This window comes from Cavia porcellus, unplaced genomic scaffold (genome assembly GCF_034190915.1).
Source record: "Cavia porcellus strain 051 isolate PalLab524CR breed Dunkin Hartley unplaced genomic scaffold, mCavPor4.1 scaffold_28, whole genome shotgun sequence".
Taxonomy (NCBI): Eukaryota; Metazoa; Chordata; class Mammalia; order Rodentia; family Caviidae; genus Cavia; species Cavia porcellus.
This window is the reverse complement of record NW_026947511.1, coordinates 26,891,031-26,909,074: the sequence shown is the minus strand read 5'-3', so window position 1 is coordinate 26,909,074 and position 18,044 is coordinate 26,891,031. Positions and strand designations below refer to the sequence as shown.

Below are 18,044 nucleotides of genomic sequence, written 5' to 3'. Positions count from 1 at the left end.
TTAGCTAAGATTTCTCATCCTTACCTAAACCAGAGGGAATTACCTATGAATAATCAGACCAGCCAGAAGGAGCTAAGTGGGATGATTTGAATGCTTGAACTCTCTGTCAGAAGTGGTTTTTAATCCTCATTCAAATGGGCAGGACAGCTTCAGTGAAGCCAAAGAACAATCGATAACAGCACCTTTGACTTCAACCCCGTAACCCCGAACAGTGGGAGAAACCCTGAGCAGTGTGAGAAATTACACACTGGTCAGCTGCCTGCTGAAGGGGCATTGAACTCACGCAGCCACTCTGAGGACTTCCTGCAAGTTCATCCGTGCTAGGGCATGCTTTCACAGAGTGTCCTCCCTGGCTGCGTGTCTTTAGGATGCCAAATCCTCATGACACAGAACAGCAGCAGGTGCCAGGTGTGAGTCACAGGTCAGCAGAAATGAATCAATGGCCTGGGGAATGGGCAGGTCAAAATGACAAAGGAGACCCCACCTTTGCTGCGCTGGAGTGGCTCACCAGATCTGCTGATTTGGCTAACATCCCCCCCTGGGGAAATTAGATACTGAGGAGACACATTTTTCAGATTTTAATTGGAGTTTTTGGCTGTGTATACCCAATTCGGCTGTTAGGTTACTGTTTCATTTAAAATATGGCTTGGATAAATATTATGACTCATTGTTCCAGCACATTAACAACTTCTAAATGTAATTTGAATGTGTTATTCTGACTCACCAGGAGGAATGCTCATTAAAAGAATGATTACTCAGAGTCCTCCTTTAACCTTCCTTGGCCCTTCCAAAGTCTGTCTTTCATTGCTCTCTCCCAGATACTCTGTTCTTTCCTTTGTAGAATCAACATATCATTTTTAGTTATATATTTATTTGGATGTTTATTTGCTGCATGTTCCTATTTCTCTCTTACACTAAGCACTAAGAAGGCTAATAATACAGCACCAAGTTATTTTGGATGTTGTGGTCCAGTTTAGTGTTATGTGTGTCCTATTTGGCTGCTACTGAGTTAATAGCTTTTTATGTCCACTAGCAAGTTTCAGTCACCCTAGGTGGACGCTAAGAGATGCTTCAGGTGTTACTAAAATTTATTGAGTTCTTCCAGGTAGAAACTTCATGGTAATTTAAGAAAAGCATAAATAAGCAGCTGTCTAATATACAGACAGCAAGACCACCCCTTCCCATACAGCCAAAAGAGGATGAATAAATATGAAGATGAAAATAATTCCAAAAATAATTTTTAAAAAAAGACTATGTTACTTTGGGTAGGGATGGCCAGAAAATTTCTATTGTTTCTTTTGAGGAATCCTTCATTTTTTAAAAAAAAATCTCAGTGTCTTCACTACTTCATAATTTATTTATCTATAAAGTTATTATTTATTATTGTTTCTTTTTATCTTGACAGTATGGCAGGGAACTTTGCTTTGTTTATAAGGAATCCAAGTACTTGATCAGCTCCTGCAGCATAGAGAGTGCTGGACAAATTGTTACTGAATGGACAAACAAATGAGTGTTTTAGTTTTGTTGCCACTGAGTTCTCTACTTGAATTTTTCTGTGTTAGGTATTTTAAAGCGTAATTTCTTTATTCCTGTTTGTTACATTAAATCTTTCAGAATCCATCCCGTAGACTACTCGCTCAGTTGGGAGCCTTCAGAGAGCTGGTTTCCTTAGCTGTATGTAAATCTTGCTCATAAACACTGCTCATAAACATGAAGACTGTCACAGGATTATCAGCGGTTGTTCCCGATTGCTAGGGAGAGGCAGGCCATGATTTCAGGTAGGTGTACACTGTGTACCAGCGGCTTTTCATTCTTCTGGCTATTGTTAGCTAACTGGGACACTGCCTTGCCTCTCCAGGACACATTTGTTGTCCTGCTTCTGCACTAAGGGCTGTGTTTGGTGCTTGGCCCAGCAGGAGAACAGGAGCCGCTGACCTCCAGGGCTGCCCTGAACGCACTTCCCAGATGACTCCTCCCTATGTATTGAGCCTTTTGTCTTTAAGTCTGGAGCATGCCCAGAAGAGCTCTGAGCTTCTCAATGGTCTTCTGAGATACTTTGATTCTGGGTTGTTTGTTTGTTTGAGACAGGGTCTCACTATACAGTTCAGACTGGCCTTGAACTCTCTCATGTAGCCCAAACTGGCCCCAAACTCACAGTGATCCTCCTGCTTCAGCCTCCAGAGTGCTGGGATTACAGGTGTGCACCACTAGGCCCCACAATGATTTGGATTGTAGATTTCCTTGTCTATCAGTTCCCTTCTGAGTAAAGGCATATTTACTACGAACCCAATGAAGATTTAGGTTTCTAAACGGGGGTTGTAGACTAGTGGTAGAGCACTTGTCCAGTATGTAGAAAGCAAAGCCCTGAGTTCCATTCCCAGTACTGCCACCACCACTAAAGAGAGAGAGAAAAGATAGAGAGAGTAACTGACTTAGGTTCCCATAGTTGTATAGCTCCCTTCCAAGCCCTATGCTTTACTGTATACTCACAATTTTGTGTTACTTTACAGAGGCCCTTCCAAATTATACATACTACACCAAGTCCATCAAACTTAGATATGTCTTTAACGTATAGAATTTCTACATTTTTGGAATTCCTAAAAATTTTAGATTTATAGGTGGCATTTTGCTGTTTTTCAATTGGTTTTGGGGTGTTGGAAGGGAAGGTGCAAGTGCCTATCTACTGTTTTGATGATTCTCTATCCATAGTTAAATCACTTCTCGTTGACTTTCTGTACTCATCGCTCTTAAACTGCTCTTCCTGAGGTCACCGGTAGCCTCCAAAATGTATAATATTTTCTAGTTTTCATCCCACTTGTCTCTAATTAGTGTTCAGTGTAGTTCACTTCTTACTCTTTTTTGAAGCAACTCTTCTTTTCTATGACCATCTGCATTCTCCTCCTGCCACTTTAGGTGCATCTTCCCAGTACACTTTACTTTGGGGAAGTTTTCCTTATCGACTGAAATGTTAAATCTTAGATTTCCTTTGTGACACTGTCCAGCCGGGAGCTGATACTCAAAAAACTCTACAGATGCTTCAGAATGAATGCCCCAGACAATTAGTAAGATGCAACCCATAAATAGACTCCAGGGCTACACCAACTGCACTGCTTAAGGATTATCCTCGGGGCTGTGGCAATTCCTTTCTGACAAAAGAATGAAAAAGATAATTAAGGCTGATTTCATACTCAAAAATGTAAAAGCTCTAAGTAAAATATTAAAATCAAGCTGGGCGGAAGGTGGCTCACGCCTGTAATCCCAGTGCTCGAGAGGCTGAGGTGGGAGGATCATTTCGAGTTCGAGACCAGCCTGGGCTACAAAGTGAGCTCAAGGCCAGCCTGAACTGCATAGCAAGACCTCGTCTCAAAAAAGACAAAAAAAAAAAAAAAAAAAAAAAAAATTAAAATCAAATTTGGAAATACATAAAACACAATGGATTATGACCAAGTTGTTGTTTATCTCCAGAATTCAAGTTTGGTATTACACTATTCAGTTCAATATTATTTAACATTAAAATATTAATACAGTTCTAGTTCATAATAAAAAAATATATATTATTTAACATTGTTCAAATTTGGCTTTCCAAAACCAATATTCTTTACCATGTTAATAAAGGGAAAAATGACTTCAATAAATGCAGAAAAATGCTAAAATTCAATATACAAACTGTGCATGGTAGTGCATGCCTGTCATCCCAGCACCCAGGAGGCTGAGACAGAAAGACTATAGTGAGTTTAAAGCCTATCTGGGCTACACAGAGAGTTCAAGGCCAGCGTGAACTCCATATTCTAAAAAGCCAAAAAGAACAAAAATATCACTATTATTTATGATTTTCAAAAGTTTACTCTTCTTAGACTAGAGGACATACAACAAAATTCCACATAATGTTGAAACATCAGAAGTGTTACTGCTAAGACCAAAAATAAGACTAGAGCACCAAATACCATCATTTTTAGTTAACATTGTAGTTGAGGATTTATTCAGCTCAGAAAGGTAAGAAAATGAAGTATAAGACAGAAGTATGGCAAGAAAAACACTCAAAAATATGTATAGAAAATATTTCATGAATTAGTAGTTATTGACTGAGTAACATTTCCCAAAGGAGAATTGTTTCATGGATTTTGCAAGGTCATAAAAGTCAATTGCATTTCTCCATATAACACGGAATGTAGATTTTTAGAAAGATAGCACTTATAACAGCATAAAAATGAGATAGTGGGCTAGAGGTTTAGCTCAGTGTAGAGCATGTTCAATCCCCAGCCCGGAAAAAGAAAGAAAAACCTGTGAATAAAGTTAACCTACGATATGCAAGATCCAGAGAAACTATTATGAATCTTTATTGAAAGTCATTAAAAAATATCTAAAGAAATGGAGAAATATTCTATGCCTTTGAACATTAAAGCTCAATATTTTAAAGATGTCAGATTACTGGTAAACTGATTTACAGATTCAGTCCAATTCTGAAAATCTTGTTGGATTTTTAAAGCTTTTGTGGAATTTGATATGTAGACCAGTAAGAGCCAAAAATTCTTAAAATGGAAATAAAAGCTAAACATATAAAAGTCTATTATTAAAATAAGATAAATAAACCACAGGAAAAAAACTGAAAGCCCAGAACTAGTTACTCTAGTTCATGGAATGTTGATACGTGGTAAGCTGTCACTAGAAATGATAAGGAAAAGATGCACTTTTCCATGAACTGGTATAAGAATAACTGTTTTTCCCATTTATTTTAATTTATGTTGAGACAAGGTCTTGCTGTGTAATTCAGCCTAGCCTTGAACTCATGGCTATTCTCCTGCCTCGGCCTCCTAAGGGCTGGGATTAGTTGTGTGCCACCATGCCTGGCTTCCAATTTATTTTTAAAAAGAAAAAGATGCATGTTTTGCTTTGTGCTATACCGCAAAGTCAACTTTAGGTGGCTTGAAAAGTTAAATGTGAAAGACAAAATTTGAAAGCCTTTTTTAAACTTCTCTGTGGTACTGAGAAGCAAACCCAGTGCATGTGCTTTACCATGTACCAGCCCGTCTTTTTTTTTTTTCTTTCTTTATTTTGAAACAAGTTCTTGCTAAGTTGCCCATGCTGTCCACGACCTTGGCCTCCTGAATAGCTAGGACAACAGGTATACGCCACCATTCCTGGCATTATAAAGCCATTAGAAAACAATATACAAGATTTTTTTTTTTTTTTTTTTTTTTTTTTTTTGGACCGGGGATGGAACTCACGACCTCACACTTGCCAGGCAGGCGCTTACACTGCTGAGCTAAATCCCTGGCTCCAACAATATACAAGAATATCTTGTTTATTTTGAGGTCAGGAAGAATTTCTTAAAATAGACACAGACTATGAGAACCAAAACCATAAAATAAAAAATAAATTAATTTAATGCTAGAGTTAAGAGCATCTACTTATCAAAATATAGTGAAAACGAAAACACAAAAATAAGAGGATATTTTCATAAAATATGTCACATGATTAGTATCTAGAATATTTAAAAGTCTTACAAATCAATAAGAAAAGACCAATTCAATAGAAAATATAAACATGCCCATGATAGAAAATGAACCTTGAATAGTCAATAAACATGAAAAAAATGTAGCTTCATCCATAACTATGGAAATGAACATTAAAATCTGACTAGATAATGCTCCATGTCCACTAGATTGACAAAACTTAAAATATCAATATTAACAATAATGTAGAACAACCAAAACTCTGACATGGTATTGGAAGGGAAGTAAATTGAAACAACTTTTTGGAAAACAAAAGTGTTATTATGAAGTGGAAAGTTACACAATCTCTGTCAATATGCCTAGACATATTCAGACACCAGGAAAATATGTTAGAAAATTTATAATGTCATTAGTCACGCCAGGAATAACACTGGAGCAACCCAAATGTACATCTGTAATACAATAATCTAGCTGCACAGTAAAAATTCTATTTAGCAATGAAATGATTCTATTGGATTTATATGTACTTTTAAGGAGAAAAAAATAGAATAATATTGACATTCTGGTTTCTTTTTTTTTTTTGTACCAGGGATCAAACTCATGACCTAGTGTTTGTTAGGCAGGCACTTATGCCACTGAGCTAAATCCCCAGCTCTGGTTCTATTTTGATAAATATATAAATCATATAAACTTACTAATTAAAAATATTTATTTTTACTTACTAATTTTTTTGCTTTTTTTTTTTTTTTTTTTTTTTTTTTTTTTTTTTTGAGACAGGGTCTCACTGTGCATTTCAGGATGGTATTGAGCTTACTTTGTAGCCCAGGCTGGTCTGGAACTTGCAATGATCCTTCTCCCTCACCCTCCCGAGTACTGGGATTACAAGCATGTGCCCCACGTCTGGCTACTTACTAACTTTTAAAAATCCTTATGGAAACTTTCAACCTATCTACACAAAGTAGAGAGGCTCATGGATCGGCCCTGTGCACATGGTGCTCGGCCTCCGTAGATTATCAACAGTTCCGTAAGACGAGGTGGTGGCCTCACCCAGGGATCCTGACTCAGGCCATTCAAGGTGCTCTGCAAGTTCACCTGCCCAGCACGGTCCCATGTGACACTGATGCTACCTGCCCAGCACCTGCTTTGCCTGGATCTTGGAATCTGGCTTCTACTCCCTCTCTGGGCTCACCTCCACCTGTTTCCTCCGCTTCTTCATGTTTTGGCTACATCAGTTCCTCAACAACTGCCTTACCCCTTCAAGGGCTTCGAGTTCTCCACGCCTTCAGCCTACAGCCCTTTTTCCATAACCTGCCGTGCTGAGCTAAATCATAGTTATTCTTGATGTTTCATTTTCAACACTAACGTCCAGGAGAACCTTCTCCAACCTATTCATAATTATAAGTATATGATCATCCCTGGAGTTTTTGTTCATTATTTGTGTCATTACCAGACTTAGAGCTACACAAATGCAGAAAATGTATCCACCTTCTTTGCTGCTTGAACCTTAGAGCCCACAGTGGTGCACGGCACATGAACAGGCACTGAATATTTCTTGGCTGAGTGAAAGAATTTACATGTTCCCAAAAGGTGGAAGAAAAAGTCCCTAAATAACACAAAAGGAAGCTCTCCTGTATCACTTGAGTATTCTTTATAGCTATGTTGTCTCATTTTTATTTCCTTGGCACATGTCCAGGAGTAGCAATGACAAAACTCAACAGCCACCGCGGACATCCGTATCTATAAAAAGGTAAATGTGTTTTGCCTCAGCAGGTTGTGTACGAGGAAATGTATAGAGTGACCCAGCTGTACATTCCTGGGGAAAGAATCTGGAGTCAGGATACGAAAAGGGATTAGGGCCATTTGCTGTGAATTCCTGCAGACTCTTTCATCTGTGGGTCATGCACATGCCTTTCATGACGTAAGGCCAGGCCTCCAAAGAAACGATGTCCAAGATTAATAAGCTTTCAGAAATGCCACCTTCAGTCAGACAGGATCCCATTCTACTTATTCAACAATCTCTACCCAATTTTACTTGGAAATCAACAATTTAAGCAAAAATGATTTTTCAACATAAAAAGTCAACTAGGGTTACAAGAACATGGGTAAAATACTGGATTGCACATGGAAGCATGTAGATAGTTGCCTAGTATTCTTATCTTTTCTTGTTGAAATAGCTAAAATGTTATGTTCTTTACTGACTGTGGTGCTCCTATTTAACAAACTGAAATGACTTACTATTTTACTATTTTTTAAAAAGAATCTTCTGAATCAAAATCTCTGCTCCTGAGATGGAAATACTTCAGGACTTCGGTGAGTGACCAGGCAGGGCTCCAATCTCTCTTCCCTCTACCCGCTTCATTCCTAGTAACGCTAATTTTATCTTTGAAATATTTGTGTGTATGTGCGTGTGTATATAATATGAATAATATGTGATGCGTTTTGGGAGGATAGTTACTGCTAAAAGAAGGTTGGAAAATACTCTTCCCTTCTAGCACTGGACTGAACCAACAACTAGAAGTTGAATTTCATAGTCCCTCTGCCGAGACCAGAAACCATGAGTACTAGGCTGTGGCAAGAACAAAGGGTGACATGGTGTTTTCAAGCTCGGTCCCCCCTTTCTATGTAAGGCGGTTGAGAAATGGAAAGGATAAATTCTGTGTTGGATTTACTCACGCCACTCCTCAGAATGCTCCAGCTCTGTCCCTCGCCTGCCTTTCTGACTGCCCAGGGATGTGCTCCTTCTGACCCCTCCACCTTCCGTCTCTTCAGCCTCCTTCACAAATCAGCTCCTCTTCCTTTGTCTCATTCCTGGCCAGTGGCCTCCATCTTTTGTCTGGTATCCAACCTCAAGCTTGTGACGCTATTGTTTATGCTCATGCTTTGCATCTACAACAAATTCAGCTTGACTTTTTCTCTTCTAAATATTGGTTACCGGGGGCTGGGGATTTAGCTCAGCAGCATAAGCACCTGCCTTGCAAGCAGGCAGTTGTGAGTTTGATCCCTGGTACCGATAAAAAGGAAAAAGACCCAAAATATATATATATATTGGTTACCAACATCTCTTCTCCTTTCCGCTGCACTCATTTTAGCCCCACCAGAGCACCCGAGGCCGGGGCTTCCTTCCACAGGTCCATAGGTGTCTCACTGCTCTGTCCCTTCCTGATCTAACTCATTCTTCTGGAATCATGCTCCTTAAATGGTTTCTCTCAGTCTGATGCTTCCCTACACATAGCTTCACCTGGGTTCCAGCTGAATTGGAAAACAAGCCTGAACTTTTCTGTGTTAACTTCAAAGTTCTTCAAAATTATCTGGCTTTACTCACCTTTCCAGTTAGGTCAGTCTCTCCCTGTTGTATAAAAATATTTTTAAAATGCCAGGGTCTCACCCTTCTATAGACATGTGGAGGTGACCTGGCCTGAAAGGACTACTCCCTCCCACCCACCGCCTCAGTGGCATCTCTGCTATTTCCTGACCTTGTTACCCTGACCTCAACATTGCCAAGTACTTGTGTCTTCCTGAAAACACTTGCCTCTGGGCCTTTTGGTTTCTTTCAAAACTTTCTCTTTTTTTCACTTTTGTTTCTCAAGACAGGGCTTTGCTATGCCAATCAGGCTGGCCTCAAACACATGACAATCCTCCTGCCTCAGCCTCTAGATGGCTGGGATTACAGGTGCAAGCCACCACACCCCAGTTTGAGTTTACTGTATCTGAAGTTGTTGTGGTTGAGAAATGGAAATGATAAATTCTTGAATGTTTTCTTTTGTTTTGAATCAATCTATGGCCAGAAACAAGTGAGTTAGGGCAGGACTGAACTGTGTGTGTTCTGTAACTTGAGTGTTCCCTGGCTTCTGGGGCTGACCAGATGCTTGGGATGGCATCTATGAGGCTGCTGAAGTGACATCACCTATGGAGTCTCAGCAAGTGCCCTCAGGCGTGTTTAGAGAAGGGGAGACACTGCTGTGTCCTTGGTTCATTCTTTTCTTGTGCAGCAATTGAACTCAGAACCTTGTGCTTGCTAGGCAGGTGCTTGTGCCACTGAGTCCAGCCTGTTCCCATATCTTAGGCCAACTATCTTGCCCTTGATTTTTTTTTTTTTTGGTCTTTTTTTTTTTTTTTGAGACGGGGTCTCGCTGTGCAGTTCAGGCTGGCCTTGAGCTCACTCTGTAGCCTAGGTTGGTCTCAAACTCACAAGATCCTCCTGCCTCAGCCTCCCTAGTGCTGGATTACAGGCATGAGACACCACACCTGGCTCTTGCCCCTGATTTAAATCTAAATTAAAGTTTTTGTTTCCCTGTTGCTTCTTTCTATAAAACAACAACCCTTTCTTCCGTAAAGGAAGAAGACAATTATCAGTGACAAATGACAGCTGCAGTGGGCAGCCCCAGACCCAGCTTCTCCTGGGGCAGGAGCCTGTGTGTCCTCCAGGCTGTCACACTCTGCACATCAGAGAAACTTTCTGTGCTGAGCTGCAGCAAGGGTCCTGGGAAAGACAAGCTTTTTGTGCTGGTTTCTTTATTCACTAGTTCAACATTTCTAAGTGACCAGTGTGGGCCAGAAGCTGCTGGATACTCAAGATCAAGGGCTAAAACAACACCTCTGTCTTCAAGGAGGTCAGCTGAGTATCCCAACAGTGAAATCTCTGTGCCATTGTGGGAATAATATTTGATAGGCCTTGGTAGCTGTTTTTGTTGTTTTGTGTTTTGAGACAGAATCTTTCTATGTAGCCCCGGCTGACCAGTACTCCTGTCTGACTTATTTTATGTTGCTTTTGAAAGTAAAACACAAAATAGGGCTTTGTCTTTGGGCCAGAATCTCTTGAATTAGTGTACATATATAAATAAAAATACCATTATTAATATTGTTATTGTCCTAAATTTGACTTTTTTTGAGATAGAGTTTTGCTATGTATTCCAGGCTGGCTTAAACTCACTATGTAGCCCAACTGGCCTTGAACTTGTGATGATCCTCCTGTCTCAGCCTCCTGAGTGCTAGATTACAGGTGCTTGCCACCATGTCTGGTTTATTGTCCTATAACATGACTTTCATAAGGAAAAGACAAGACCCTGTTTATACAGTGAGAAAAAAAAAATGTGCAGCGGTAATAAAGTCACATTCTAGAGGTAATTAAGTGGTTAGAGAAGCACAGTAACTCTTATATGACTTAAATACCAGAAATCTTACAAAAAGAATATATGAAAACCACATTTTTATATATTATTATATTAGAATATGAGAGTTAACCAATGTCACTCTGCTTAAAGGCGACCACATTTGGCTGTAATAAATTTAATACAGGTAAGATGAGTCTGTGCATTGATCTTAGCTACGCTTTATTCTTTTATTCCCCTCGCCATCGTACTGTTACTTGGCTTTCTTGAAAAGTCAAAAAATACCACAGGTATTCACTGAGTACAGATCTTAAAGGCAGAGTAAATTTTTCTGAGGAAAATTTAGCATCCAAAATGAGATTTGTTATAAGTGCAGAATTTTCACTGGATTTTGAATCCCTGGCATAATAAGTAGAGTGCAAAATAGCTCATGAATAATTATCATATTAATTACATGTTAAAATAATATTTTTATATACTGATTCGATACATATATTATTATTGTTGTTATTTTGTTAACAGAAATTAAATTCAGGGTCTTGTGCTTGCCAGGCAGATGCTGTGTCACTGAGCTACATCCTTAGCCCAATACATATATTATTAGTATCACTTAGTTCTTTTTGCTTTTTAAAAATGTGGCACCAGGTATGGTGATGTACATCTGCAATCCCAGCACCCTGGGAGAATAAGGCAGGAGGATCCCAAGTCCGAGCCCAGCCTGGGCAACTAAGCAACTTAACGAAACTCTGTCTCAAAATAAAAATAGAACTGGGGATGTAGTTCACTGTGAAGGCCCTGTATTCAGTCCCCAATATTACACACACACACACACACACAAAGTGGCTACTAGAACATCTTTTTAAAAATTATTTTAGCGCTAAGGATTGAACTCAGAACCTCATAAACACTCTCAGCTCTAGAAAAATTAAATTACATAGTGTTATATCTCTATTGAACAGAATGGCTTTAGACACAGACTGTTTTTCTCAAAGTGGGTATATAATTTTTGTAGTACTGAGGATTGAATCCAGGATCTTGGCACTGTGCTGTCTCCAACCTGCTCCGTGCTCTCTTTCTGTCTCTGTCTCTGACCCTCTGTCTCTCTCTCTCTTGCTCGCTCCAGGATCCTTACTGTGTAGCTCAGGCTGGCCGTGAGCTCCTGGGATCCTCCTGCGTTGGCCTGGAAGTGCTGGGATTACAGGGTGGGACACCTGGCTGGAAGTATATAAATTTTGGAGCCCCAAGTTTAAAGGTAACACTTAAAAAAGCACGGTCAATGGAAAGCAATTGCCAAACACTACTAATGGGACATTTTTTACCTTACTTGAGGTGGTGGGATTCCTACCACTATGCAGTCCAACTGGACTCGGGTTCCCTCGGGAACTTCTCTGCTCCGTAACTTTTGGGTGAAGCGGGGAGGCTGCCCCAGAGGTTCTTCATAGTACAGAGACGAAGGCGAGGACCCGGGGGTGGTGTCCCCGCCAGCGCCCGCCTCGCCCGCCAGCTCCGCCTCCCGCCTCTGGGCTTCCCGCTGCTCCAGGGCGTGGTTCAGCTCGTTATCCCTGGTGTCTGCGGGCACAGGGATGGGGACCGATCGCTCCCGCCTTTCGGACAGCTCCGAAAAGCTGGAGCTGTTCTCCTGCACGCCTCGGTTCTGAGATTCGAGTTTGCTCTTGTGGTTTTTGCAGGCGCGAGGTCTGATCCTTTTGGAGCTGTGGGCCTTGAAAAGGGAGGACAGCTCTTCTATGAAATCGGCGGCCTTGTTCAGGAAGACTTTTTTGGACTGGCTTTCGGAACTGTAGTGCGGCTGTTTGGCCTCCTGGGGGCTCCCCCGAGGGCTGGGGGGTCGTGGGGGGCTCGCCGGGCGGAAGGCGGGCGCGGGCTTCCCCGGCTCCGAGGACAGCCGCTTCCGAGCCTGAGCCTCGTCCGCCCGCTCCGAGGGCTCGTGGTTGATGGCCAGTCTCGCCAGATTGACGCTTTCGTCCAGTTCTTCTTGGCTCAGAAAGGCCGAGAGGTCCGGGAGGTCCTCTTGGCCTCCTCCTTCGGCAGCCCCGGAGGGACTGCTGAAAAGGAAGGGGTTGGAGGAGGGCTCTGCACGGCTCCTCTCCTGGTTTCCCCGATGCCTGGTTTCGGCTAAATAGCTTTCTCTTAGCAGCTGGGATATGGAAGTAGAAGCTTCTAGGCTGTCGTCTTGCATGCTGTAACAAAATAAAAATACAAAATTCGGATTATTTCTAAGGAATAGTCAATCTGTATTTAAAGAAATTATTTTTTCTAAAAAAATTTTTGAGACAGGGTTTGGCTGTGTAGCCCAGGCTGGCCTTGACTTTGCAGCGTTTCTCCTGCTTCAGCCTTCCAAATGCTGGGATTACAGTTGTGTGCCACCACGCCTGGCAATACATCTGTATTAATTACAGCATGATAAACTCTTAAGAATTTAGAGATCAAAATACAAAATGGTCTCATTTTGATACTTTTATAAAATTTACTTTTAAGACCTAAAGATTATTAACTGTAACATAATAATTGAATGGAGTTTCTTTGAAATTGAATATAAAACCTGAGCAATTACTATTGTATCAAATTCTTTAAATGCAAGTTCAGCTGTGAAAGCTATGGTATAACTATAGTGATTTACTAATACACCGGGGGTAGCTCCTCAGTGTTAGAGAGCTTGCTTAGCTTGCACAAGGCCCTGGTTTCAACCCCCTGCATCAAATAAATAAATAAGGCTAAGCTTATTTTTTATCATACGTATAATGGCATTCTTGGATACAAAGTGCTTTCAAATGCAAACAGAAATTTTCTCTCTACCCTCTCTGCTTAACCTTGTCTGTAACAAAATTATAGAAAAATAAGAGACACCAACAATTGTGATCACATCTAGCTACTGAGAGTAAAGATTTGATCTAGCCCAAGAAAAATAAATAATAATGCTTATGTCTTTTGACTCAAGACAAACTGTTCAAGTCAGTGTTGCTATGGTGCTTCATCTGCTTTTGAAAATTATGCTGATTTGACCTCTTGGTATAATGCTAGAAAGGTGAATCAGAGCCTAACTTTAAAAAATGTCTCAAAGGAACATGGGTGAAGGGAGACTGTGGAATACAGTGCTGGCGGGAGAATTTTCACTGAGTATCCTTCCTAATTTCTGAATTTTAAATATATATTTTCTTTTCAAAAAATAAGTATTTTTAAACTCTTAAGACAATAAGTAAAATAATGCCAACTGATTTTGTGTTACTAATATCATACCCCATTTATTCATTCATTTTTACAGGGATGGCAAACTTGTGACTCATGATACGTTAATTCTCTCTCTCATCCTTAATAGATGTAGCCCACTGATTGCAGCATTTGTGCCTTGATCTTAAATTGCTTAACCTTCCATTCCTTCTGCCCTGACCACTCAGTCACAGACAGTAATGGCCTGGAGACTGTCTGCCATTCTTTGAGTCTGTGCTAGGAAGATGGCAAAGAAAACAATCTGAATTTCTGCCAGTGTTAAGATTCTGTGGCAAAATTGACTTCATTCATCTCCATTACTTTGCATGACAGTGTAACCTATATCAAATGTAAGGTTTCCTGGGAACTGCCCTAGTTTCAAACTTCTATAGGGCTATCCCAAACTAACCTCTCAACTGGCATCGTAGACAGTCACCTTGAGAGGGCAATTAGAGAAAATGCTTTTCAATGTGCTTGTGAGGGCCGGAGACTGTACCTGTCGGAGCCACTAATTGGGATGAAGTCTATTGTGCCTTTAAAACAGATTCACTTAAAATGCACAGGGCTTGCATGAGGGCAGTTTTATCTACAAAGATGTTCATCAGAGTATGGATTATAAATCATAGTATGGATTATGGATTAAAAAATTGGAGCCATGCCCAATAATAAAAATTAACTGCTTAGTTAAGTCATGATAATTATATACTCATTCACTATTATTCAGTGGCTATTTAAAATCTTGTATTATGGCTAATAATATACAAAATCATACATGAAAATATATTTGCTATCCCAATCCCAATTGAAACATTTCCTCATTTGTATATCAACTACGTGGAAAAACAGATAAATGAAATAAGGTCCAAAATGCTATTTAAGGGTCAGGCATGGTGATGCACACCAGTAATCTTAGCACTTGAGAGGCCGAGTAGAGAGAATTGCTGTGAATTCAAGGCCCAGCCTGGACTAAATAATGAAACTCTGTTTCAAAAACTAAAAAATGCTATTTACAGAGGTTATTAATACGCTAATTCATTATAATCAGTGGTTTACAAGTCATTGTTGTAGTACTTATTTTTAAGTCAATCATTTCTTTGGCTTAATTTGAGTTTCTACATCAATTTAGATGGGGGTGGTGAAAATCAGCGTGGTTTTCAGTAAGTGGCACATTACTGAAAACTGTGTTGTAAAGTGACATTGTCTTCAGTTATTTGATGATGGTTTATATCTTGAGGCAACATGGAATGAACATTGGCCCAGGAACTACATAGATCTGATTTCAGATTCTGGCTTCATCTCTTAGTGGTGTCTGTTGACACAGCACAGAAGTTCAGACCTAGAATCCCAGGTACTCTAGAAGGCTGAGGCAGGACGATTTGAAGTTGGAGAACAGCCTGGCAACTTAGCAAGACTGACTCTAAATAAAAACAAATAAATGAATAAACAGCAACAACAAACAAGGTCTGTGATTAAAATAGGTATTCAGTTAATATTATTTAAAACAATACTTAAGAGTGTATAGTTCAGAGGTACAGCATTTGTTCTTGTTACAGAACTTGAATTCTAGAGTTTGTAGTTAATTCAGTGTATCAACATTCTGTTGCGATCCAGGCTCATGAAAGGACTTAGCTGACTTTGTACATATTGTCTTTGCTTGGGCTGCTTCTCGTCCCCACCTCCCTTCACTGTCTCACTCGGCCAAGTATTACATGGTCTGGAATTTCTTCCCTTGCCTGTGTTCCTTTCCAGTGTGCTCCCAAAACTCACTGTCCCTGTCCTCAGCATTGAGCCCGATGCGCTAAATTTGTTTGCTTTTCTGTCTGCCTTTCTTTGCTTCATACACCATCATCCCTCTACACTCGTAGCATGTAGAAGGCAGTCAAAAAAATCTGCTGAATTCTTTGCTCATCAGCACTCGCTCACTCTGTTATTTGTTTAAATTGCAGAGTAAAGTGGGACCAATAATGTAGGACAAAAGAAACTTATAGGAAAAAAGGAAAACCAGGAACTAACTGGTAAAGGTGGTCACAATTTAAAGGTGACTGTCAATGAATGTTTATTTATGGTAGAAAATAATAACTGGAATTGTGCTTTGTTTTCATACCAGAAGCATCAAAGAACATCTGATTATAATCAGAAAACCTGGCTTTGAGTCCCAACTCTAACACAGTCTAACTTTGTCATCTTGAGAAAGTCATTTAATGTCCTTGAATCTCAACTATCTTCCAGTATCAAACAGGATAATGATTCTATTTAAGAAGGTTCTCAGATGAAAATGATGAAAAATATATAAATTGTTAATCTGATAAATATTAGCTAAACTGTGAAATAAGATGTATTAGTCCCAAGCATTCATTTAAAACTGTCTCCTTAAAGCATTCATTTAAAACTAATTGTTATGAAACATGTACTTTAAAAAGTCTGAGTGTTATTATGGAGAGCCTAGCTTTCTAATAAATTTTAAGGGGGTGCTGGGGATCAAACCCAAGGCCTCACTCATGCTCAGCCAGTAAGTGCTTTACCACTTATTTCTATCCCTACTTTTCATCCAATACATATTTATTGAGCTGCTTCTGGGTACCAGGCCCCATTCTGGTTCTGTGGATTCAGAGCAGAACAGAAAACAAACTCTCTGTTCTCACTGAGCTGAGATTCCAATGGGGGAAAGACATCAACAGTAAGACGAAACATCAAAGTAGGATAAGGGACTGGAGGATGGAGGTGGAGGAACTCTTCTTGCAAGAGAGGTGAAGCAAAGCTCCTAGGGTGAAGTTAGCCCTGTGACCAGGCAGAGCGAGCAATGAAGTTTCAGTGCCTGAAGAAATGAGCGTTTGGTGTGTTTGAGTCAAGTCCACGGTATCCAGGAAATGGAAAAGCAGAGTGGAAAGAATTGAGGCAGTGTCGAAGGCCAGGTTATATTAGGCCTTCTCAGTCAGGGACAGGACTTTAAACGTCACTAAACTCGTGATTGGGAAACCAGTTGAAGGTTTTGAGGAACAGATGGCATGGTTTTGAAAAAGTGCATCGCAGCTGCCACGAGAAAGAACCGAGATGGGCGTGAGCGGATTACTCGGGGATCCCTGGATCACTGGGGGAGCCCCCTGAGGGGTGCTGGGGTGCGGGGTAGTGGGCGGTCACAGTGGAAGGCGGTGAGAAAGGGTCAGATTTGAGAGAGTTTTTGAGCGTGGAGCCAAATCATTTGTGGATAGATTGAAAGTGGAAGATGAGAGAACGCAGAGTCAGGGGCGCCTGGCCGGGGCAGCTGCCCGCTTGGAGGACTCAGCGCTGGGGCGAGGCAAGCTGCTCTCAGGAACTGGAGCCCTGCGCTGGCTCGCAGACGCTGCTCCTGGGCTTTCACTGGGAGTCTGCCCTTGTTCCCACATTTTTGTCCTTTGTAAAATTTGTGTGTAGATTTTATGCCACTTTCAAAATAAATTGCTCTTGAAAACTGAACATGGTATGGGTGAATGGTACTAATTGGTAATAAGCAATTCATGTGTTATCAGACGGACTTCATCAGGATTGTCAAGACGGACTTCAGAAAATTATGCAAACCGAATTGGCCAGGCAGAAAATGTTTTTACTTGGCTGGCTCTCTCCAATTTTTTTTTTTTTTTTTTTTGCGTTAGGATTTTTCTTGAAGTATCTGCTCTAAGAACCGGTTTGGGTTTTTATTTGTTTTCATAGAAACAAACCTTGCTGCTAAAATCTTTGAGCGTACGTCTCAATTTATGTTAAATCAGCACTACAGTTGTTTAGGCTCTTAGATTCATTGTTGGAAATATCGAATGGGATAAACTCATCTTGAGTTATACTATGACTGTTTAAACTGGAACATTAGCTAGATAATTGGAAAACCCTGATATGAAGTAACTTATTCAAACATAAATCCTGAAATTTTCTGACTGTAAAGTATCATTAGATTATTATTATCATTGTGCTAGGGATTGAAACCAGGACTTTGTACATGTTAAGTTTGTGAATTATCATTAGGTATTTAAATGAGGAAACCAACCCTGGGTTTGGGGTGTGGAAATATAGGTCAGAAGGTGCAAAGTTTTGGTTAGGAGGAGTAAGTTCTGGACATCTGTTTTACAGCGTAGTGACTACAGCTAATAATAATGCAGTCTGTACTTGAAAATTCCTAAAAGTAGGTCTGAAATGTTATCACAAATGAATGAGAGATCTATTAATTAGCTTGATTTAATATTGCACATGTACATAAATATCAGAATATTATGCTGTACACCATGTATAT

The 18,044-nt window shown here is 40.2% G+C and overlaps 1 protein-coding gene across 3 annotated transcripts in view; it reads right to left on the bottom strand.

Annotated features, from left to right (window-relative positions):
* Positions 1–18,044, bottom strand: part of Mypn (myopalladin) — a 102,736-nt gene that overhangs the window by 63,479 nt on the left and 21,213 nt on the right. The window contains exon 2 of one of the 3 annotated variants that reach the window (XM_003473627.3): positions 11,881–12,759. The exons of the other annotated variants lie outside the window; for them this stretch is intronic. Coding sequence (XP_003473675.1) covers positions 11,881–12,758 — 878 coding nt within the window. The 5' untranslated portion in view covers position 12,759. The remainder of the gene's footprint in view (positions 1–11,880; positions 12,760–18,044) is intronic. 3 annotated transcript variants of the gene reach the window in all.